A 25925-nucleotide genomic window follows, 5' to 3' on the forward strand; every position below is an offset into this window, starting at 1 on the left:
GCTGCATGGGCCTTTTTTGGCCCTCTCTCCTTTCTCCCATTTATCACCAGCACAGCAATCTCTGATAGCATGGTTGCCACAGCCTCAGTTGTTTACACAGGAAAAGTTTCTTGCTTCATACTTGTGACCAAATCACACAAAGAGGAGGTCATTCCTGAGATCTGTTCATCAACTTGCATGAAGTCATAATGCCTGTAGATAAAGATGAAGATCCACAAACATATTTTTCCAGTGTGTTTGTCATATGAATGCAGGGCCCCAGATGCAGAGCCTAAGGGAAAAAGAAAAGATTCCAGAATTCTCAGTGGCAGAGGGGAGAAGGCAACAGAAAAAGTTTGTATTGATTAGTGTGACAGCCTCACTCATCAACAAGGTTAGAAGTACATATACTCACAAACATATGAGTTGATTATATACCTCCTGGACACCTTAGTATCTGCATCTAGCTTACTTAGAGCTTGGCAGACACACTTGTTAGTAGAATGTCCTCATGGACTTTTATCCTTAGGCTTCTCCTGATTCCCAATCTTGTATGTGCCTATAGCAGCTCTGAATGCTATTTCAAAATCAAAGAAGATTTTCACCATGAAGGCGATGTGATGATTGGTGTATTTTTCCCTATTCATATTGTCTACACAGTCAACAAAATTCCACATGAATCTCTACCAAACTATTTTAAAGACTTCTACCTACAGTAAGTGCCATTATTCATGGATCCGTTTTTAATTCATACTTCTTATGACCAAGGTGATGCATAGATTCAAACTTCATTTTTCATATATTTTTCATCATGACAATCTGTCTTCTATTCTCAAATCTATTTTATTTTATGTTCCTATTCACTTCTCTTTCTCTTCATAAGATAAAACGGGGATGTGAGAAAATTTTTATTGTTGTTTCCAAAATTGTTGTTTTTGATCTTGTAATCTGACTTTGCCATATGTTTACTGCCACAAGGTTTTGCATGCTATCCATATTATGTCTTCACAGGAATGATGTTTTTCTCAAAGGTTGACCTAGTACTTAAGAGAATTCTAGAAGGCTAGATTACTCCTGTGAGAAAAGTTAATGCCACTGAAAACTGTTTCTCTTGAGTGCTGGATGTGATGCTAGAGTGTCAAGACCTGCCTGTGTTCCATGCACTGATTCAAAATCAGGGATATGAGATTTAGAAATTGGGCTCACGTCTTTGCTGTCAAAAAATCTCTGCTTGTGTCAGAGGGTAGTATTACATCCTTTGTTTTCTAATCTTTTACTATCAGATATGTTTACCATCTACCTATTTGATTCATGCATTTCTAACAAGATTTTTTTTCTTATTCTCATGTATTTGTTCATAGGAAACACTGACTTGGATGATGGCCACATAGGGCTGTTTCTTATTAAGTTAGAAACAAAATCAAACTTGTGATAGGGGAATACTATTATGAATATAAAAGGTTATCATGAGCATCTCGTAATTTTCTATGTTTTTCATTCAGGATGGAGCACATGAAGGCATATGTCCCTCAAATCTTAAAGCCTTCTTTCATGCTTCTGAATAGATCCTTTACTTCAGTGTGAGGAAGTACATATATGTAGTCTTTCTTATTTTAAAGTGTCCTGATAATTTTATTTAACCTTTCTTGGTTTCCTAGAAGCAATATTTAGTAATTAAAAATCATAATTCATTAAAAGGTCAAAGAAAAAGGCATTCAGATACAGCCCACAAGAAAACTCTTATTTTTACATACCTAACATTAGATACAAGAAAATTAGCATTTCTATGAGTCTGTGGATATTTTCATATAGCTTCTTTCTTCAGGGTGACCTTATATTTCATGGTAGTGAGTATTTTATTGACTGGCTTTTTGTTTAATCTAGCAGTACACTAGGTGCTAAGCCAATATGCCATGTCTGCAACCTACAATTGCTCTTGGTACATCTAAATCTCCATCCTCTGAACTTATCCATTGACTTAATAGACATACCATTCTAAGACCTGAGTGAGGGCTCAGCAGGCCAAAGAGTTCATAAATTTCAAGTGATGAAATGAGTTCCAACCTTCAGGGAACAACCACATTATTCACAAGGCTAAGGTGTGTGGGATAATTTACTGTTGCCTTCAACCAACATTTAAGTTGAAAATAGATTCTTCTTATAAACAATACACCCCAACCACATTTCCCCTTCCTCCATTTCTTAGGTACTGACCATGTCTCCTCTCTCCAATCCATTCCACCACAATTTCCATTGAGAAAGAGAAGGCCTCCAAGAGACAACAACCAAACATGACAAAACATCACACAATAAGACAAGAAAAAAGCCCTCCTATTAATTCTGGGCCAGGCAACCTAATAGGAATAAAAGAGTCCCAAGTTCAGGCAAAAGAGTAATAGACACACTTTCTCCCACTGTTAAGAGTCTCAGAAAAAAACAGCAAGCTGATAGCCATAACATTTAGGCAGAGGACGAGTTGCCAATCCATGCAGGCCCCATGCCTACAGATTCAGTCACTATGACCTCTTATGAGCCCAGCTTAATAGATTCAGTGGCCCATATTATCCTGGTGTCCCCAATGCTCTCTGACTCTGACAATATACCTGCCTCCTTCTGAATGGGATTCCTTGAGCTCTCCAAAGAGGGATTTGGTGGAGACCTCCAATTCAGCCTCTTTGTGTAGTGTCTTGCTTTCTATGGGACTTGGCACCCACTGCCATCTGCTACTAGATGAAGCCTCACTCATGACAACTGGACAAGAAACTGATCTGTAAGTATATTAGAATCATTTCATTGATTTTTTTCCAGTCCTGTTTGGTTCTGTGCTATACAGTCTCAGGTTCTTGGCCATCCAGGCGGCATTTGTCATGAGTTCCCTTTGAAGCAAGAGTCTCAAGTTATAACAGTCAGTGGAAGTTGACTCCCAAAAGATGTACAAGCTCTGCTCCACCACTGCCCAGGCACATCTTGCAGTCAGGACAGATTTTTACGTCAAAGATTTTGTGGATGTGTTGGTGTTTATGTTTCTCTTTAGGCAGACTGCAGAGTATCTTCCCTCACCAAACAGACTAGAATATAGAGGTGAAAGCTCCATGCAGGCACCAGATTGTTAGCTCTATATTATTTGAGCTTTGTGGATGTTTTCCTACACAATTAGGCCCTACTGTCAATTTTTGAAGCGTGATCCTCTCTCTTAGCTTCAACCCGGGTTGTTTGGGAATCATTGAAGGACCACCTTAACCAAAAATTCAGACAAATGTACAATCGCCCACCACTGCAACCTTTGCCTGGCTAGAGAAGATGGCCAGTTCATACTCCTCATCCTTTATTATGAGGAATCCTCATTAGGGTTTCCTCCAGGAAGTTTCCACAATACTAAGTTCCCAAAGATTCCCCCAAATGACCCCTAAATCTAGCTGTCTCTCCCTGAACTTATTCTCTCCATCCCTTCACTCCAACCTGATCGCTCCTGTTCCTGGACCCAACTGCCTCCAATCCATTCTCAAAATCTATTCTATTTCCCCTTTCCAGGGAGATATATGCATTTCTCCACTAGAAATCTTCTCTCTTTTTTTTTTTTTTTTTCGAGACAGGGTTTCTTTGTGTAGCTTTGCGCCTTTCCTGGGACTCACTTTGTAGCCCAGGCTGGCCTCGAACTCACAGAGATCCGCTTGCTTCTGCCTCCTGAGTGCTGGGATTAAAGACGTGCACCACCACCGCCTGGTGAAACCTTCTCTTAACCTAACCCCTATGGGTCTGTGGATTATAGCTTATTTACTCAAGAACTAATAACCACTTTTAAGTGAATATTTCCCATATTTGTCTTTACTCACTCAGGATGATCTTTTTCTGGTTTCATACATTTGCCTGCAAATTTCATGATGACATTTTTTTAAAAGCTGAGTAATAGATCATTGTGTAAATGTACCACATTTTCTTCATCTATTCTTTGGTTAAGGGACATCTAGTAGTTTTCATTTTCTGGATAACCCGAATAGAGACAAAATTAATATAGTTGAGCAAGTGTTCTTTTGGGAGGATGGGGAAGGGTCCATTGTATATATGTCCAATACTGCTATATCTGAGTCTTTAAGTAGATCAATTCCCAATTTTCTGGCAAACTGCCATATTGAATTCCATATGGTTAGACAAGTTTGGACTCCCACCAGCAATGGAAGAGTGTTCCTCTTGCTCTATATCCTCTCCAGCATGAGCTGTCACTAATGTTACTATCTTAGCCATAATAACAGGTATAAGATGAAATCTCAAAGTTGTTTTGATTTGCATTTTCCTGATGTCTAATAATGTTGAAGATTTTAAGTGTTTCTGGGCACTTTGAGATGCTTCTGTTGAGAATTCTCTGTTTGTATCTGTAGCCCACCCTTTCATTGAATTAATTAGGGATATTTTTTGAAGTCTAGTTTCTTGTATTCTTTATATATTTTTGATTTGTGACTTCTATGGGATGTGGAATTGGTAAAAATCTTTTCCCATTTTTTATTCTGCTGTTTTGTCCTATTGAGCTCATCCTTTGCCTTACAGAAGCTTATAACATTCATGAGGTCCCTTTTCTTAATTATTGGTCATAGTGCCTTCACTATTGGTGTTTTGTTGAAAAAGTTGTCTCCTGTGCCAATGAATTCAAGGGTATTCCCCACTTTCTTTTTTATTAGGTTAAGTGTCTGAGTTTATACCAGTGTCATTTGGTGTTTTTTTTTTATTACTATGACTTTGTAGTGTTATTTGAAATTATGGATGGTGATACCTCCAGTGGTTTTTTTTATTGTCTAGTTTTGATTTAGCTATTCTAGGCATTTTTATTTTTCCTTGTGAAGTTGAGTGTTGTTCTATCAAGGTCTGTGAAAATTTTTGTTGAAATTTTGATGGGGATTATATAGAATCTGTATATTGCTTTTGATAGAATGGCCATTTTAATTATGTTTGTCCTACTGATCCATGAGCATGGGATCTATCTCCATCTTCTGATATTTTCTTCATTCTTTCTTCAAAGGCTTGAAGTTTTCATCATACAGTTCTTTCACTTACTTGGTTTAAGTTACTCTGAAATTCATATTATTTGTGGCTATTGTAAAGGGTGTTGTTTCCCTGATTTCTTTCTCAGTCACTTTGTCAATTTGTTTTTATGAGGGCTACTTTTTTTTCACTTAAGCTTATATCAAGCTGCTTTGGTGAAGGTGTTCATCAGCTGCATGTGTTTCCTATTGAATTCTTTGTGGTCACTTGTGTATACTATCATATAATCTACAAATAATGATACATTAACCTCTTCCTGTCCAATTTTTATCCTCTCAATCTCCTTCAGCTGTCTTAGTGCTCCTGATAAAACTTCAACTACTAAGCCAGGTAGTGGTGGCATATGCTTTAATCCCATCCTTTGGGAGTCAGAGCCAGGTGGATCTCCTTGAGTTCAAAGCCAGCCTGGTCTACACAGTGAGATCCAGGAGTGGCACCAAAGCAGCACAGAGAAACTCTGTCTCGAAAAACAAACAAACAAAAAATAACTTCAACTACTATATTGAATAGATATGGGAAGAGATGGCAAACTTGTCTTGTTCCTCATTTTAGTGGAATTCATTAGAGTTTCTCTCGATTTAATTTTATGTTTACAATTTGCTGTAAATTACATTTCTTATGTTTAGGTATGTTCCTTGTATCCATGATCTTTCCAAAATTTTCATTGGTTTTGGCAAAGGCTTTTTCAGGTTGGGTTTTTTTTTAAGTTTGTTTATATGGTGGATTACATTGACTGATATTGTATGTTAACCATCCCTGCATCTCTAGGATAAAGCCTACTTGATCATGGTAGATGATCTTTTTCATGTGTTCTTGGATTCAGCTTGATTCTTTGCATCAATGTTCATGACAGAAATCAGTCTGTAATTCTTTTTCTTTTTTGAATCTTGGTATGGATTTGGGATCAAGGTGATTGTGACCTCATAAAATGAATATGGCAATTTTCCTTCTGTTTCTATTTTGTGGAATAATTTGAGAAGTGCTGCTATTAAGTTTTCTTTGTAAGGCTAGTATAATTCAATGGTAAAACTGTCTAGACTTGTTTATTCTTCAGGATGTGGCTTTTAATACTGCTTCTTTTTCCTAAAGGGTTATATATCTATTTAAATTGTTAATTTGATCTTTATTTAACTTTGATAAATGGCACCTAAGGCACCTGTCAAGAAAATTGTCCTTTTTTTTAGATTTTTCAATTTTTGAGGAGTACATGATCTTAAAGTATGTCTTTATGATTCTTTGGATTTTCTCAGTGTCTGTTGTTATGTCCCACTTTATGATTCTGATTTTCTTAATTTGGATATTCTTTCTCCATCTTTTAGTTTGTATAAGGGTTTGTCTACCTTGTTGATTTTCTCAAAGAACCAACTATTTATTTTAACAATTTTCTGTATTATTCTCTTCCTTTCTATTTTATTGATTACAGCCTGAAGATTGATTATTACTTGCCATGAACTCCTCTTGGATGTGATCACTTCATTTTGTTCTCAAGCTTTCAGGTGTGCTATTGGGTTGTTAACATAAAAGATCTCCATTTTGTATATAGGCACTTGGTCCTATAAAATTTCCTAATTTCAAGCCAGGTGGTGGTGGCGCACGCCTTTAATCCCAGCACTCGGGAGGCAGAGCCAGGTGGATCTTTGTGAATTCGAGGCTAGCCTGGGCTACCGAGTGAGTTCCAGGAAAGGTGCAAAGCTACATAGAGAGACCCTGTCTCGAAAAACTGAAAAAAAAAATTCCTAATTTCACAGCTTTCATATTGTGTCTCATAAGTTTGTATGTACTTTGTAATCATTTTCAATCAGTTCTGGAAAGTCTTTAATTTCTTTATTTTTGTCTTAAACAAGTTTTCATTATGTAGACAATTGTTCAGTTTTCATAAGTTTATAAGCTTTCCATTGTTTCTGACATCCTGCATTAGTTCATGATGGTCAGATAATATACAGGAAGTTGTTTCAATTTTCTTGCTTCTATTGAGACTTGCTTTGTGTGGACAATTTTGGAGAAAGTTCTATGAGGTGCTGAGAAGAAACTATATTCTTTTGTGTTTGGGATAAATGTTCTGTAAATAGCTGTTAGGTCCATTTGGTTTCTAGTAACTACTAGTTATTTCACTATTTAGTGTATATCTAGATGACATCTAGGTTGATGATAGTAGGGTATTGAAGTTTCCCATTATCAGTGTATGAGGATCAATATGTGATTTTTTTTAACTGCAATATTGTTTCTTTTACAAAAGTTGATGCCCTTGTGTTTGGGGCATAGATGTTAAGAATTGAATTGCCATCTTAGTGGATTTTTCTTTTGATGTGTCTGTTGTGTCCTTCTCCATCTCTTTTGATTAATTTTGGTTTGAAGTCAATTTTGGTAGATATTAAAATGACCACACCAGCTTTCTTCTTAAGTCTGCTTGTATGGTTATACTTTTTTCCAACCCTTTACCCTGAGGTAATACCTATAGTCGATGTTGAGGTATGTAACTTATATGCAACAAAACAATGGATACAGTTTTGGCATCTATTATGTTAGTCTTTCTTTCTTTTGGGGAATTTTGACAGTTGACATTGAGAGACACTAAGGACCCAATGATTGTTAATTCCTATTTTTTTGGTTTATGTTTTTGGTGTTGGTGATGTTGGTGTTGGTGAAGTGTGTGCGTGTGTGTGTGTGTGTGTGTGTGTGTGTGTGTGTGTGTGTGTGTTTGCATATATGTGTTTGGGCTTCCTTTTTTTGTTTTTTTTCTAGTGTGAGATTATTTCCAGTGTTTTCATGGGTTTAGTAAACCCCTTTTGGTTAGTGTTTTCTTTCTAGCACATTCCATATGGTGGGATCTGTAGATATCTATATATTTTAAATTTATCTTTATCATGACTATCATATTTTATATGCATGATTTAAATTTTTGCTTGGTATAGTAATCTGTACTGGCATCAGTAGCCTCTTTTGGTCTGCAAGACATCTATCCAAATTCAATCTTTTAGAGTTCTCATTGAGAAGTCAGCTATAATTCTAATAGGTGTCCCTTGTGTTCCTTCATCGTTTTCCCTTGAATTTTTTTATATTCTTTTTTGTATTGTATGTTTAGTATTTTGATTATTATGTCACAAAGGGACTTTCTTTTCAGATCCAAGCTAATTGGTGTTCTCTAAGCTTCCTCAGGTTAGCAAAATTTTCTTCTACAATTTTGTTCAATATATTTTATCTGCCTTTCAACTGGAATTTTTCTCTTTCCTCTACTCTTATAATACTTATCTTTGGTCTTTTTATAGTGTCCTACATTTCCTGGATGTTTTATATCAGGAACTTTTTCTTAGATGTAACGTTTTTCTTTGAATAATTTTTCTATGTCGGCTATTGGATCTTCAGTGTCTAAGGTTCTCTACTTTATCTCTTATATTCTTTTGGTGAAGCTTGTGTTTGTATTTCCTTTTTTCATTCCAAATTTTTATATGCAGCAGTCTCTCAATGTGGGTTTTCTGGGCAATTTTATTGATTTCCTTCAGCTGTTTATTTTATTTTATTTTTTGGCTTTCTTTAAGGAATGTATGGATTTCTCCAATTGTTTGTGTTTTCCTGGATGTTTCAATGTGATTTCCTCATTTCCTTCGTAAAGATCTCTATCATCTTCACATATTTGGTTTTAAGGTGTTTTTCTTGTACTTCAACTATGTTGGAATATTTAAGGCTTGTGTACTATGATAACTGGGTTCTGGTGGAAACATAATACTTCCCTGGCTATTATTTATTGTGTTATTATGCTGGTGTTCATGTGTTAGGTGTTGGGGTGATTATAGTTACAGGTGCTGATTTCTATGTTTGTCTTATTTGAATTGATGGTTTCTTTATTTGTTGCTGTTTCTTCTCTGGATCTTCAGAGAGTATGTTGAGTGTGTGATGTCTAGTTTACTTGCCTGCTCAACTCTGAGTTTGTGGGAAGTACTTCTTGGTGTTGGAGGATAAGGATGAGTAGTCAGAGTGGGAATGGTCTCTGAGACCCACAGCAGGCATAGATAGTGGGGAAGAGAGACTGCAGGGCTGAAAGGAAGAAACCAAGGATTCAATCTGGGGGAAGAGAGAAAGAGAAAAATTTCTACAGGCAATTTACCTTGTTCTCTGGAAAGCATGGCCAACAGATGGGCAGGTTTGTCTACATGATTGAGATTTTAGAAACTCCTATGATGTGGGGGAAGGAGGTGAGGGGGCAATGATAGTGGAATCCCCAGAGGCATGGAGAGAGGTGAGGGAAGGCTGCAGCTGGTATTGTGTTGCAGCAGTAGGGAAGATCCTGTAGGATGGGTTTGAGGGAACAGAGAGCGTGGCGAAGCTCTATGGACAGTCTACATGGCCATACACATATGATTGCAAATCAGTATTGTGTTCCCTCTCTCCTCAATTTGGTTTCCTCACTTTTAACATATATAAATTTATTAATAGGTAATTATCATACTTTGAGGAGTCACATCTGTAATTGTAACATGTTTTAATTCCAAACCAAATTAATAATAGGAAAACAGTATTTTTATTACAAAAGATTATTAGGCATGTCTTATAGAACATGTTTCCTAAATGTATTGTTTAGATACAGTATAGCCCACATAAATATATACTCCAACCTTAAAATCTTTTACCTTCCTTCTCACTTAGTTTTTATTTACCTTGATATTTATCTTTCATCATAGCTTGATGAAATTGATATATCCTAAGAATAATAATATATTCCTTGAAATTTTGTGTTTTAATATTTTTACTACAGATATATGTATATATGGATATTACTAAGTACTAAAAGTTAAAACATTTCCTTTAAGATAATTCTAAAATGTTACACTATGATGCTTGTTTTAAACATTTTGAAATTTGTATTTAATGTTCAAAATCACATGAAGGCTTACTTTGAGTAAAATTTATCAGCTTATGTTTTCTGGTTATATTTAAACTTTTTTTCTTTTGAGAATCAAAAATAGATAAACATAAGGGCATATATACTTAAACAAAGATGTACTATATTAATTTTAGGAATATATATATATAAAATGTGCCATTTCCAATTTTGTAGAACATTTACTTATATAGATAAAACCATCCTGGTTTCCTTGTTCACATCTTCCATTCTGTGTATTAGCAGTGAAAAAGGCCCTAACCCATAATTCCCTCCATAATTGCCTGTGGTCTATCGGAATTTCTCTTCCAATGGATTGCTGCCCTGTGGGATTTCCTGCTTTTCTCTGCAAATGGTGAAAGTGATTCTTGAATATTCTCTGAATTTTTATGGAACACTATTTGTCCTGAGTTCATCTACCTGACACATCTTTGTTGTCTGCCCTGTTGTAGCCACAGAACTTTATTCATCTCCAATTGGCACTAGGATTTTTCTTTTTTTTAATTTTATTTTATTTAACATTTTTTCATTTATTTCACATACTGACCACAGTTTTCCTTTCCTCCTCTACTTCCAGTCCCTCTCACCCAACTCCCTCAGCACTGTGGAGATACTTTTTGTTAACTATTCATCTCTAACTATAAGTTACAGGAATAGACTGTACAAGCCATTACTGCATTTATCTCCAGTAATAATTCAAACTTTTGTAGATTGATTTTTCTCCAACATAAATAACAAAATATTGAATTATACAATGCTATTTTTGCATTTATTATAGTCAAATAAGTAAACAATGATATCTCTTATGATTTGCAATGGAAATTATAAGATGCTGCAAACATTTCAAAAACCCTACAAACATTCTGAGATTTTTAACTTTTCCTACTGATATGCCTATAAATTCTGCTACCATTATCTGCCTACTGAATATATTGTTTATGATTAATTTTGCAAACTGTCAAGTAGAAAATAAATGATGTGACTACAAGGCAGAGACTCTGTTGTATACACCCAAACATACCCAGTCTCTATTCTTTGTACATGTGTTTAAAGGAGAATTAATCTCCTTTTTGGTGCATGTGTCCAGCATAAAGAAAATAATATTGTTGCTCTATGCAACCAGTATTTTATTATGAAATCAAGGAATAATTTACAAAATACAATATTTTAAATAATATTTTATTAGTTCTTAGTGAGTTTCAAATAACATATCTCAATCATACTAATCTCCAACCCTCCCCAACTATTCTAAATTTTCCCCTCTCACACCACACCTCATTTCATGTCATCATTTTTTATTTTTAAACAGACTATATTAAAGCAGATGTCCTGTACCTCTGGCTCTTAACAACCTTCTGCCTCCTTTTCCAAGATGTTCTTTGATCCTTAGGTGTAGGCGTTATGTAGTAAATGCGTTAATATGAAGCAGACACCCCATGGTTAGTTAATCTCTGCATTTATACCCAGTTGTGTCGTCCTGTAATGATTTATGTAGAGTGCATAGAGCAGGTTCTTTAACACAGGGTAAGAGTAATACTGATATGTAGATATAATTATAAGTATTTGGAATGCACTTACAGGTTAAACTGGTTTATAAAAGTGGCAGAACTTGACTCTTTTATACTTAATAGCCTCACCAGTCACAGGTAGCTGGCTAAATACATATGCCAGGTATGGATTTCTTCCTTTCCATCAGGAAATTTAACAAAAAATATCTCCACAGTGCTGACAATGCAAGTGTCAGAATTCACCTCAGGGAGACCTGCCAAACACATTTACATCAGGAAGGCAGCTATACGTCTAATGGGCTGCTTGTGTTTGTGATTCTGAGTGTTGTGGAAAATACCTCCGAAAATTGCATCTTCTCTGTCAAACACACTTAGAAAAAAGGGAGCTAGAAAATAAGATCTGAGAGGAGGAGTGAATAGGGAAGGGGGTAGATGGGAGTTGGGTGAGAGGGACCTAATTTAAGTCCAATTAGGCAACTGCCGGTTATCCCAGGTCATAAGTAATATAATTCCACATACCAGCATATCTCATCATGTTTCTCTTATAGTTGTTCATTTGCCTTACAATTGGATAAGACTCCTGATTGGAAGACTGCATGGCTCTTTCTGTAACTATGAGAGCTACTCCTCTGTAAGAAGGTTCCATGTCAAATAGAGAATGACTTATCCACATCCTTATTCTGAAGTGTGTGGTGTCTTTAGCAACTAGGCCTTTCTTCTATTTCTGTAACCCACTAAGGGCAATGGTATTCTATTTTGTGGGTGGGAACTCTTTAACTCCACTAACCACCAACTAAAACAGATGTTTCCATGCCTGTCACTTGTTTGTTTAGTTTCCTAAAACACTCTTTTCTGATTGCAAACTTTGACATTAAGATAATGGATGTCTCAGAAAGCAAAAGGCTTCAGACATAAATGAGATTACCTGAGTTAAGATTCCAAGAAGCTACATGAGTGTACATCTGTAATCCAGTAAGCATGTGTTGTAATGGGGAAAAATACACAAAAATCCATGGATATTTAATTGAGACAATCAGGCATATGGAGTGGGAACTCTAAAGAGAGACTATTAATAAAACTTGGAAAGCTATGACTGGTCCTTGACATTGTAGTTTGTCTTGGTCTTGCACACATAATACTTAAAATTCTTGTACTTTCACAGTGAGATATATATGCACATAAATGACACATAAATATTAAAAAATTAAAGAAAATAGTATTTCAAAGAAATTACAACTATTCTCTAGATGGTTGGCATTTTCATCATACCTATTAATTAGGATATTTTCTCAGGAAATTGGTTGCCTTAATCAAAGCATATCCACGTATTATAATTAGAGAATCTAAAAGACCAAGACCAATAAACCAGAAAATGTTTTATGTTATATATGTCCATATCCACAGAGAATTGTTAGTGTATCCAACATAGAAGAAGATATAAACAGAGCTCTTGGAACTGTTGAAATTGAGGCATACTTCCAGGACCTTATTTCATACTACCAACAAATTATGCTCATCAGAATTCCAGCACTTGAAGAGATACATTAAATATGGATTTTAGGGAAACACTAACATTTGAACTAGAAAAGATATTGAATTAGATTTGTAGATAGGTATAGTCTATGGCCTCTTGTGTTATCTATGCAGGTATAATTTTAGGAACTACGAATTTCTTCTGGCTCTAAATTTTGCTGTTGAGGAGATCAACAGGAACCCATACCTTCTATCAAACATATCCCTGGGGTTTGATTTCTATAATCTGCAATACAATGAAATCCAGATTCTTATGAATGCTGCTACTTGGCTCACAGGAATGAGTAACTTCTTCTGTAATTACAACTGTCAAAAGGAGACCAAGGCAGCTGCTGTGATCACAGGAACATCATGGAAAACATCTGCCTACATAGGGACACTCCTGCAACTCTACAAATTCCCACAGGTGAGTTTTAATGTGGAAAAAGAAAGCTACATCTCTTTTTTTAATTTTTTTTAAGATTTATTTATTTATTATATATACAGTGTTCTGTATGCATGCTTGTCTGCAGGCTAGAAGAGGGCGCCAGGTCTTTTCTGTGTTGAACACACAGATTATAAGCCCAGTGCCACTTTGAGATCTTTGGCAGCAGTTAACTCTGCAGCTCACACACAATTGACCCTGTATGATAATGAATATTCAGAGAAGGGTAATACCTGGGGGGTGCTCACCAACCTAAGATGGAGCGCCTGTGTGGCCTGGGCAGGCGTCTCCATGACAGGTAAGGTAACCTGCTGACATCCCATGCAACCTAAGTCAGAAGCTCAATTTTTAGTAAAAGGGAGGACCTGCAGGGCCCTGGCCCCCTGGGTAGCTGTTGCCTTGATTGCTGAACTTGACCTTGATGTCCTCCCTATGCTAATTTGCTGCCAGGTTCCACCTTCCTGAATGCCTAAGGGAAGTTCCTTGTCTGTGTATCCTGCATATTGGGTGTTAACAGCTTAGATGCAAGATTGTAAAACATCGGTAGAAAACTTCTGCCCTCCGGGGTTCTCCCATTGTGCTTTAAGCCTGCATTTAAGACCTCCTCCCTCCTTCAATAAATCACATTCAGCATTAAAAAAAAAAGACCAAAAAAAAAAAGAGAGAGAAAAGAAATCTACAACTCTATCAATGACATTTCATGTGTCTTTGAGGGAAAAAGAGGAACACTTTGATTACACATCTATAAAATGCACATGTCCAGACACTAGGTGACACACCAACATTTATAGTACTTGGAACAGAAGGAAGAAGGCACTGGAATAGAGAAGATATGTTATTAAAAGTGAGAGATGTGTCAGTAATTTTCTGAAAAACTCAGTGAGAGGGATTTGTCTTTAAAATAAGTATAAACATAACTTCAAACTGACCACTTGCTGCTTTTGATTGAGATTACGTTGATGCCAATGTTCTTTCCCTTGTTTTCTATTTTGTTTTCTCTTCAGCTTACTTTTGGGCCTTTTGATACTGTCTTCAGTGACCATGTTCAGTTTTCTTCTGTCTACCAGATGGCCCCTAAGGACACATTTCTGTCACTCGCCATTGTCTCTTTGATGCTTCATTTCCACTGGACCTGGGTTGGTCTTCTACTCCCAGATGACCACAGAGGGACACAGATGCTATCAGATTTAAGTGAAAAAATGGAAAGTAGTAGCATATGCATAGCCTTTGTAGAATTGATTGCAGGCACCTGGACTTCATTTTCTAACAAATTTTGGAAAAATCTGGGAAAGATCCAGGCATCACTAGCCAATGTCATCATTATTTATGGTGACATTGGTTCTCTACAAGGTTTAATGCGAAATCTAGGGCAACAGATTCTGACACAGAAAGTCTGGGTTTCAAACTCTCAGTGGGATGTTACCAACCATGCTGATTATTTCATGATAGACTCTTTCCATGGGAGTCTCATTTTTGAGCATCACCATGAGGAAATGGTTGAGTTTACCAAATTTATTAGAAGAGTTAATCCATATAAATACCCAGAAGACAATTACCTTCCTAAATTGTGGTTTTTGTTCTTCAAATGCCAATTTTCTGAGCTTGATTGTCAACTTTTAGAGAACTGCCAACCCAACGCTTCATTGGAATTCTTGCCAAGGCACATATTTAACATGGCCATGAGTGAAGAGAGTTACAACATATACAAAGCTGTGCATGCTGTGGCCCACAGTCTCCATGAGATAAGTCTTCAGCAAGTACAATTACAGCCAAATGAAAATGGAAAGGCAATTGAGTTTTTCCCCTGGCAGGTAATATGCCTTTCATTATACTGGAATATCAGCAATGTTACAGTTTGAGCATTTACTAAGGGAACAACTAATTAGTTATTGTGGCTTTCAGTATATTTTATTTAAAAAGCACAGGAGAATGTATATATATATATATATATATATATATATATATATATATTCACATTCTCAGAGATTAATGCAGATCCATTGCTGAGGAATAGGGTACAAGTGGCAAAGAGAAATTTGGATTAGTCAATATCTAGTTTATATCCCAAATAATCTAACATTATTCTCATGGAAGAAAATTTATAAAACAAATCAGAATTCTTCAATACATATCTTCAAACAGTAATTATGGAAGTGGATTTTTAAGAGAACTAATAATACCACTCATTACAACATGATATTAACACCTAAATGAAGCTTTTAAATACCATTTAGTCATCAGCACCCTTGTTTTACACTCTGAAATTTTGAATATACTCCAAGAGTAAATGTGTTTGGCTAGTTTTCAAGTTGAATTTTGTCTGATTCAACAGTCACTGAATTCTTACTTTAGCTTGGTCCAAGTTTTCTTTTGAAGGTGACCCATTCAAAGGCAGAACGGAATCCACTCAAGGAGACTACGTTGCCACACTGATAGATATATTAATGTTACATTTTACATCAGAGATTAAAAATAATGAGAGAAACACTATAAAAGTTTTTTTCTATGCCTTACATTCATGTTAACACAGTTCATCCCTTTCAGCTTCACCACTTCCTGAGGAAGATTAATGTGGAACACAACATGGGTTTAGATTGGAAACAGAAGTTAGGTGCTGAGTATGACATTCTCAACTTTTGGAATTTTCCAAAGGGTCTTGGACTAAAGGTGAAAGTAGGAACCTTTTCCTCAAATGCTATCCAACATCAACAGTTGTCTTTACATGAGCAGATGATAAAATGGCCAGAAACATTTTCAGAGGTGGGCTATCTATTATGTCAATGCTTTCAATTTACTGTGAAAACAAGAATATGTTTCTCATTGTCATGATCTTTTGTTTCTCACTCAAGGCCTACCACTGTAAAATTACCTGCAGGAAATAGCAAAAAGCTACAGCCAACAGGTTGTTTTCTCATGCCTTGATTCTGATGGATGGAAGTATTTCACTTTAATTATTTTTTTAATGTTTGTGTATGGGTTAGTTTATGTCAACTAGACAAAAATATGGAACATCTGTTAAGAAGAAATCTCAATCCCTAAAATGTCTCTCAGTCCAATGTCTTGGAGAAAGTATGTGCTTAGTGATTTACATTCTGGAAAAGTATAATAATTATGGTTTGTTGCTGTGATCAAACACCATGACTAAACATGACTTTGTAGAGTTTATATTCAGTTATGGTTCTGGCAGTATGAGAATGCATTGTAGACATGAGGCATGACAACAAGTACCAGCCATGAAGAGAAGAGTAAGAACCTAAAATTAAATTAAATACTACTTCTGTCTATACACAGATAGTATCCAAAGAAAAGTGGAATTAGGGTAACATTTATTAATGTTTTAAAATCCACTCCAATGATATAATTCTTCCAGAAAATCTTTACCTAATACACTTTCAATATCTGCTCAAATAATGACACCAATGGGAAAATAAATATTTAAATACCTATAATTCTGAGGGGCATTTTTTCATCCAAGTCACCACATAGTGTCTCTGACAGAATTAATTCACTGCCTCTCAACACTTGACAGTTTATTTTGATTCTGTGCCTAGAAGTTTCTTCTTCAAACAGTTATCCTCTTCCACTTAGAAAGGAAGAACATCGTGGTTAATATGTGAGTGTCATTTACTTTTCTGGCTACTGTAAAGGAACGAGTAATTAAAATAACATAAGGAAACATTTTTTTTTTGGATGACAGTTTGAAGGCACAGTTCTTTACCTTTGGAAATGCAAGGTTGTAGAAGCATCAAGTAACCGACAACATCACATTAGTAGCCAGAGTTTAGGGATTAATGAATGCTGCTACTCTCATCTTTCTACTTTTTATTCATTCTGAACAACAGCCAATGAAGTGATGATATTTACTTCCAGAGTGGCTCTTGCACCATAGGCAAATTTCTCTATATAATCCCTCACAGAAATGTGTGAAGGTTTGTTTCCATGATGTTTTAAAGTCCCATCAACTTAACAATTAAAACACATGATTGTAGTGGGATTAATAGTTGCTAAACCTAATAAACAGTAATTCTAGAGAGAGGGTCAGTTTAGAAGGATGCCTTGCCTTTCTGAGTCATATCCCCAATGACCCAAGTTCCTTATACTTGTCTCTACCTCATTAAGATTCCATAACCTCCAACACTGTGATAATCTGTTGATCAGTCTGTAAACACATGTGCCTTTTTAGTGGGCTCAGTCTTTCAAAACCACATTCATTTATAGACATAATTGTCAGTAAATTAGTTGTATAATATTCAAAACCTCTATATATCTAGGTTTCCTATACAATCCTACGCATTTCAAAACCTTTTCTTTGTTCTTTTCAGGTTCCTCATTCTGAGTGTAGTGAGAGCTGTGGGCCTGGATTCAGAAAAACTGCCCTGGAGGGCAAGGCTGTCTGTTGCTATGATTGCACTCCTTGTGCAGACAATGAGATTTCCAATGAGACAGGTAAATGTGGGCTTACAGGGAACTTTCCTACTTCCTTACAGAAGTCTACAATACCTAAGCAAGTAAAAATCATTGATCATGTGGTGAAGGCTAGGGACCTCAAACCAGACCAATGACTCTTTGCAATGAACACTAACAAGTAGAGATGTATGGACAGAGGGGTATATGGTGTGACTTGTTGGGTTGCACTGCAGCTTCTATGAAGATAATTAATATTTTCCCTTATTTCTTTTTTTTTACTTTTTCTCTTGTATTTTGTTTTATTTGGGGGGTGCTGGTAGAAAGGGTAGATGCAAAGGGATGGGGAATGGATGGGATCAAGATACACTATGTGAAAGACACACAGAATAAATTTTTTAAAAATTGAAAACATAAAAATGGGAAAGATCTGGCAAGAAGTCAAAGGTATTTTTTTCTTCCTTGTTTTTAGCAAATAAAATGTCACAGTTTATTACAGTCCTCTTGAAACAGCAAATGTTAGGCATTGGAATTTATACATGGTTAAGGTTTGTGATACATTTCACGTTGTTTACTGAAGACATAATTTTCTTCTGCATATAATAATGTGTTTTATTTCACCATGCAATTTAACACATAATTTTAAAGTATCAAGCTTAATGCTATCCAAACTGTATTTCAATCACATTTAGGACTCACATAAGTCTTTGATTTTTTTGTATCTAATAACTATTCTTCCTAGCTCATCTTTTACACAGATTGTGAGATTGGAAATTTGTTTGATTTCATATATATACATATAATACACACACACATATTGTTATGCAATATAGCTAAAATTTCAAATTTCCTTCATGAGTATAATCATTGCCCTGTTATCATGCTCCATTTACCAATATGTAAAACAATAACTTCAGAACATTCTGAATAGTGTGAAATGTAGAAATATACCATGATCCAAGGCCTGGAAAGGGCTCCACAAACTCCAATTAGAGGAGTATGTCATTAACACATTTTTATGCCATCTATGGTATATAAAAAAAACTGTTAAAGTCAGTATGTCCACATCTATCTACACAGTTGATCTATAACTTATATCAATTCTGAAATGGTTTAAATAGATTGTTTTATTTCTTAGAGAATCATGTACTAAATATTTTTATCATATTGCTACCCTAAAATGCTTCCAGGTCTATCTCTGTCTTTCTAACTACTTTTCTACTTATCCTCTCATAAAACAAACAAACATCAATTCTAATTTGTGCTGTCCTAATACTCTTGGGTGTGCAACTTGCAGTGGAGCATGATATTAGTATCAGAAGTCACATTGTTAAAGAATGCTGACTCTTACTCTTCTAGAAGATATGAAATTCCAGTGTCTACTCGGATAATTGTGGAACTTTATGCCAACCTCACTTTCATGGTGTGTTCTTTTGTGAACTAAGATTACAAAGGTTATATACATGCTTTCACAACTATAAAATATTTATGTGCAAATGTGTGGCTGGGTATTGATACCACTGTTTCCTTTCAGTGTTCCAGTGCATCTGAGTCTTAAATCTTTGTATGTTCCTCTATAAATTACCACCTTTGATATATAACGGAGTGTATCCTCAACTGTGTGTATGTGTGTATTTGTATATTATGAGTGCCACTCACCCACACCTAATTCTGCAGGATTCCTGTTTAATATTTATACTTTACAACAATATGCATTTCAAAAAGATGTTAAGCAATGCAAATTACTGATTGAATGTTGCCCAATAAGCTTATTCTATCAAAAAGGTGAAATGTTAACTATATACAAACAATTTTTATATTGTATATCATGATTCTTTATAAGAGATGGAGTTATGTTGCATAAAACACTCAATACAAGGAAGAAAACCACAAAACTAATATGTCCCAGATGGATAGAAAAAAACAGAATCTGAGAGATTAGCCAGATAGTAAACTCTGAGAACCAATTTATTAACATGTCAAGACAGCTTAAGGAGAAAAGAAAATATTGAAGAAGATTTAAAACAATGAAGTTCATTCCACTCAAAAAATAAAATGAAAATATGTTAATAAATTTTATAAATGACATAAAATTGAAAATCTGGCAATGACTTCAATTTCTAAAATATACAAAAAAATCTTTGACATAAAAATATGACACATAGCTCAATGGTATATTTTTGTTCAAGATGATTTTTAAACATTTCCAAGAACAGAGTATTAGAAATGTGCCTTTTGAAGACCTAAAGCTATTTCAAGAGTTCTCTATCAATGACAATACATGCTTTTACAATTACAAAATTTTCATTAGAGTATTTATTTCTTTGCCTCAAGAAAAATGGGAAAGTAACTTAGGTAACAGTCAAATGAACAGGTAATAGGAAACATTAAGAGAAGAGGGATCATATCATCATAGACTCACAATCATTTTTTTTTCTTTCCAGATGTGGATCAGTGTGTGAAGTGTCCAGAAGATCATTTTGCCAACAAGGAGAAGAACCAATGTCTCCAGAAAGTTGTCAGTTTTCTAGCTCATGGAGACCCCTTGGGGATGATTTTCACCAGCATAGCCCTGTGCTTCTCTGCACTCACAACTGTGGTTCTCGGAGTCTTTGTAAAGCACAAAGACACTCCCATTGTGAAGGCAAATAACCGGTCCCTCAGTTACACCTTGCTCATCACACTCACTATCTGTTTCCTCTGTCCGTTGCTCTTCATTGGTCATCCCAACACTATCACATGTATCCTGCAGCAGACCATATTTGGAGGTTCATTCACTGTGGCTCTTGCCACTGTCTTGGCCAAAGCTATTACTGTGATTATTGCCTTCAGGGTCACTTTTCCAGGGAGAATGATGAGGTGGTTAATAGTATCAAGAGCCCCAAACTTCATCATTCCCATCTGTTCTCTCATCCAAATTGTTGTCTATGGGATCTGGCTAGGAACCTCTGCACCCTTCCTTGACCAAGATGCTCATGCAGAATATGGACACATCATCATTGTATGCAACAAGGGCTCAGCTATTGCTTTCCATTGTGTCCTGGGATATCTCTGCTTCTTGGCACTTGGGAGTTACATCATGGCCTTCTTGTCCAGAAATCTGCCTGACACTTTCAATGAGGCAAAATTTCTGTCCTTCAGCATGCTGGTGTTCTTCTGTGTTTGGGTCACCTTCCTCCCTGTCTACCACAGCACCAAGGGAAATGTCATTGTGGTTATGGAAGTCTTCTCTATCTTGGCTTCTAGTGCAGCACTTCTTGGCTTCATCTTTGCCCCAAAGTGCTATATTATCTTGTTACGACCAGATAAAAACTCACTTCATTATATGAGGGAAACAAACCATTCCAGAAGAAGTAATACTCTCAAAACCTAGATTAAAAATACACCTACTTCCTAAGTTAAAAAAATAAATACAAACATTAAAGACTGCACAACAGCATTCCAATTGTGTATTATAGAATTATAGTATTGGTTTGGTTCTAGGGGCAATTATTTCTTCATCCAATTGTATGAGTGTCTCCTTCAAATGGAGCCACTGATTTTTCATGTATGAAATCCAGGTTGTACTTTTTATATACAGGACCTCACTATGCATATGTATTTGCCTAGAAATTTCTATGAAGATCATGATATTTTGAATTCATAGAGATCTAACTACTTCCTCCAATGTTCTGAGCTCAAGAATTTATGGAGCACACCTGTAACATGTTTAAAATTTATATCATCATGTAAAGTATATCATTAATTTTCTTTTTTTTTTTTTTTGGTTTTTCCAGATAAGGTTTCTCTGTTTAGCTTTGCACCTTTCCTGGAACTCACTCTGTAGCCCAGGCTGGCCTCGAACTCACAGAGATCCGCCTGGCTCTGCCTCCAGAGTGCTGGGATTAAAGGCGTGTGCCCCCACCACCCAGCTAAAATAGATCATTAATTTTCATGAAATCATTTAAATTTTCTTGTAAACTCCATGCCTATTCTCTTCTGTGCTTGAATTTTTCACATTTATTTTGTATTTATTTAAATGTTCATTGTTTCTTTGTGGATTCCACAGAATGTATCTCAATCTCACTCATCCTCCATCCCTCCATATCCAACCTCTGATCTTGCAACTCCTCCAAGATATAAAAAAATTAAACTTAAATAAAATAAAAATCTCATAATGGAAGCTCTAGTGTGACAGAAGTAAATCACACAGAATACCCTTTTGTCTGTACAACTGATTTGTTACTGTTAATTGAAATGAGTCATTGGTATGATTTGAGCCTCTGGTTCCTGCTATATATTGATTCTGGGCCTTCACTAGGACTCCTATTGTATATTCTGTTGTTGTCCTATGTCATGGATTTCCCACAACTTTAGGTCTACCTACCCCCTCTGAGTGCTCCAGCAGATCACAGATGAGGTGGATGTTTTGAAGGGTCAACTCATAGCCCTGGATCTGGACCTGGGTGGTTGCAAGGTTCAGCCCACCAGCTCTCTCATCATCAAAACTAGCTTGAGTTTTCCAGAGCATTGCCAGCAAGCTCACCACATGCAGTAAGCTGCAAAGGGTGAGGCTGTTTCTTCTCTCACACCTTCCCTCAGGGCTCAGCCACACCCATAAGACCAAGGCCAGTTCTATTGTTTTTCCCAGGTGAGGTACAGGGCCTGCTGTACTGAGTGCTGTCATCAGTGAGGTGCTTGACCAGCTCACCAGTTCTCATTATCTCAAGGTCAGCTCTCCCATCTGCCAGATGTTGTGGGGGCAGAACAGGGAAGGGCATCTCCCTATCATTTAGGCCACCATATGGCAGATGAGGGGCAGGGTCAGTTCTTTCTCATTTGTAACCAGTGAATGGTAGGACCAACTGTATGCAGACCAGTTCTCTCTGCCTTTGGTGATAACAGAAGCTTCTGACATCAACACAGACCATTGCTGATTCAGGGCTGTGGGTGTGTGAAACCTCAGTAACCAGCCCCCCCCCACACACACACACACTATCCCCTACAGACAAAGAGAAGCTTAAACCAGGATTCCTAAGTGTAAATAAGAACTTAGACCCCTTTTTCCCAGGTGGCGGTATCAACTATAGGGACTTTAAAAAACACAGAGTCAGAATATTCGACCAAAAGACTAAAAAAGGGAGGCAGATTGTGGAAAATAAATTATATGGTCTGTGTCTTTAAGAACTAGCCTCACAAAGAAAGGGGAGCACTCCTTCCAACCTCCCTGCTGCATGTGAGAGATTTGGAATGAGCCTACTTGCCGAGCCTCCCTGCCACGGCTTGTAAACTTAGAATACACCTTGCTTTTGCATTCTGTACCTAAAGTCTCCAGTGGCTTCTTTGGGGTCATGATCTGGGCATAACACAGGCCAGCTTGGGCTATAGAGATCCTGTCTCAATACCAAATGGGATGGGAATATGGTGGCACATGCCTTTAATCTCAGCACTGAAGATAAAAGACCCAGACTCAGTTTCCCCAGAAACCCAAAAGAGCTGAGGAAAGAGATATCTTAAAAATGAGTCAGTTCCACCTTCCTGGAGAGGGTGGAGACAGGTGTTTTCAAAAGAACAAAGTCAGGATGTCTGGTGGTAATCCATTAACCAGGAGATGCCCCTCGCTGGAGATAACATGACCAGACCCTGGAGATGAGTTGTAAAACTCCTGACAGGGCAAACAGGTAAGATAAAATAAGACAAAGTCCAGGCCTGGGAAAAACTGGATCAATCAAGGATGGACCTGTACTAACCCCCTCCCCTCTAAGAAATTTTATGGGTTTTGCCTATAAAAACTAACTTCCCCAAGAAAGAGGAACTCCTCCCTGCCTCACTGAACTGAGGCCAGTGAATGGTTGAGATGAGTTCCCTGTCGCGCAACTTGTAACAGATAAACCTTGCTTCTGCATTCTGGTATGCTCGTCCTTGGTGGTCTCTCTGAGGGTCACGATCTGGGCACAACAGGTGCAGATATGGACCTTGGAAGGAGCTCAGGCCCAGCCATTCCATAGCCTCAGGTGGCAAGCATGCAATCCATTTCAACCCACTTCTCACTTCCTTCACCTCTTTGGATCTGCCTCTCTCCAAAGGACATGAACCATTCTCTCTCTGTCTCTGTCTCTCTGTCTCTGTCTCTGTCTCTGTCTCTGTCTCTCTCTCTCTCTCTTTCTTATATACTCCACCCTCTATTTGCTCACCTTAATAGATCTTTACAGTGCCAGGCAGGTCATTGGTGTCTCCACCTGGACCAGGGCAGAAAGGCCGAGGCAGGCACATAGGTCTTTGTCTTCCACACAGCTTTCATGGCACTTAGCAGTCTCCCATTTTTATACTCCCAGTATGGGGTGGAAAGCCCTAGGCAGGTATATCACTTTTTTTACATTTTAAAGTGCAGGCACTGACTCATTCTCTCTCTTGACAAAGAGGTAAATGCTGTCAGACCCTGGGAGGTCTTCATGCTGCGTATGCTCCCTGCCCTTACTCCCTTCTTGAAGAAGGGTGGTGTAACTTGTGCTGACTCATAGATCCTTCTCCAACCTCCAGGACGCTCAGGAATGGAGTCTGATCCCATTTCTCTATTTTAATTTTTTTCTTTCAGCTACAGTCTTGGGACATAAGGCTTCTTCTTCTTGGTCCCACTCCTTCTCTGAGAAATGCCTTAAATATACCAATAAATATGGCGACATAACAGCTACTTGGACCCCAGTGTTTCACAGGAATTATCTACCTTCTGTCAGCGAATGGGCAAATGAAAAGAGTTACCTGATCCCTATGTTTTTACCTAAGCTCTAAACTCTCCATTTCTTATTCTCTCTCTCTTGACCATGGGCATTCCTGAACCTAAGGAGTCTCTAACTCCAAAAAACCTTATCTTATCCATTCTCTGACCTGTGCTCTACTCTCTCTAGCTAGAGTTTTCCTGCCTGGCCCACAGTCAGGACAAATCTCTCTCACCTGCCAGTCCCTCACCTGCCAGTCCCACAGCCGCTCAAACCCGACCAAGTAAACACAGAGACTTATATTGGTTACAAACTGTATGGCCATGGCAGGCTTCTTGCTAACTGCTCTTACAGCTTAAATTAATCCATTTCTATAAATCTATACCTTGCCACATGGCTCGTGGCTTACTGGCATTTTCACATGCTGTTTGTCAATGTGGCGGCTGGCAGTGTCTCTCTGACTCAGCCTTCCACTTCCCAGCTTTATTCTCCTCCTTGTCCCGCCTATACTTCCTGCCTAGCCAATGGTCAATCAGTGTTTTATTTTAATAAAAAGAAAAAAGGAAAAAGCTTATAACTAACGTAAGAAAAACTATATACAAAAGTACAATAACTATATACAATATATACAAGTAATAAATACCTAAACAATGTCTAGTCCATCTGTATTTGACAAATTCAGAGAAAATAATTCCATTATCCTATTTTGGTAAGTCCAAAATGTATCTAATTCACATTCTATCCTAATTAATCTTCAACTATAACTAACTAATCTTCAACTCCCTCAGAGACCCAAGAAAGAAATATTAGCTAACAAAAATAAAAACAGGAAGTATATGCAAGCAACTTCGAAAAAATCGTGAGTTGACAGAAACAGCCAGCTGCTTAGACAGTCACCTGAAGTTATCCTCAGTGTTGGGGCATCATCTTCAGCCTATAGGCTTAGCATATCTGACAAACTCATTTGTGAAGTAGGATGTACACAAGGTCAACAGTTCAACCTCACATTGGGTGAGAGCAGTCTATATACCAGAAACACCTGAATTCTACTAGTGTCCTGTCATGATTCAGGATTTTAAATTCTGGAAATTGTGGATGTTTTTTGAATTCAGCTGTCCATTCTTCTTGGCTATGTGTGTATGTGGCTTCATCTCAGCATCCCATTCTTCTCCACACCCCTCTATTAAATGCCATTCCACTATTGAGAGGCATGAGCTTAGTTACTCTTCAAGAATAACTGTTTTAACTGGTGTTCCATTGCACATCAGAAGCCATCAGCCCACTGCCTGTTCAGCCGCCTTTGAAGAAAAGGGCACTGTACCTTTTCCAGATTGCGAAGACCACTTCAGGGATGGTGCCATATTGTCCTGGCCTCAGAAGATGCCTTTTGATAAAGCCATAACCACACTTGTTTTGACAAGAATCAGTAGTCCTTTGTTTCATGTCCTGTCTGTACTGTTTGTCAGCAGTTG

At 37.1% G+C, this 25925-nt stretch overlaps 1 protein-coding gene across 1 annotated transcript; it reads left to right on the plus strand.

Moving 5' to 3' along the window:
* The first annotated feature begins 482 nt into the window (after positions 1-482).
* LOC131902695 (vomeronasal type-2 receptor 116-like) lies at positions 483-21131 on the plus strand. Its single transcript, XM_059253702.1, has 6 exons — positions 483-694; positions 13045-13336; positions 14359-15165; positions 15899-16114; positions 17677-17800; positions 20203-21131. Exons 1-6 carry the CDS (start codon positions 483-485, stop codon positions 21129-21131), a joined length of 2580 nt encoding a protein of 859 aa, XP_059109685.1.
* The last annotated feature ends 4794 nt before the right edge of the window (positions 21132-25925 follow it).

The sequence above is a fragment of the Peromyscus eremicus genome, chromosome 1 (assembly GCF_949786415.1).
Source record: "Peromyscus eremicus chromosome 1, PerEre_H2_v1, whole genome shotgun sequence".
NCBI lineage: Eukaryota > Metazoa > Chordata > Mammalia > Rodentia > Cricetidae > Peromyscus > Peromyscus eremicus.

Coding starts and splice junctions, on each gene's coding strand:
- LOC131902695 (XM_059253702.1), top strand. CDS start 483: ATGTCCTCATGGACTTTTATCCTTAGGCTTCTCCTGATTCCCAATCTT. Junction 13,337..14,358: donor AACTCTACAAATTCCCACAG/GTGAGTTTTAAT, acceptor TTTTCTCTTCAG/CTTACTTTTGGGCCTTTTGA. Junction 17,801..20,202: donor TGAGATTTCCAATGAGACAG/GTAAATGTGGGC, acceptor TTTTCTTTCCAG/ATGTGGATCAGTGTGTGAAG.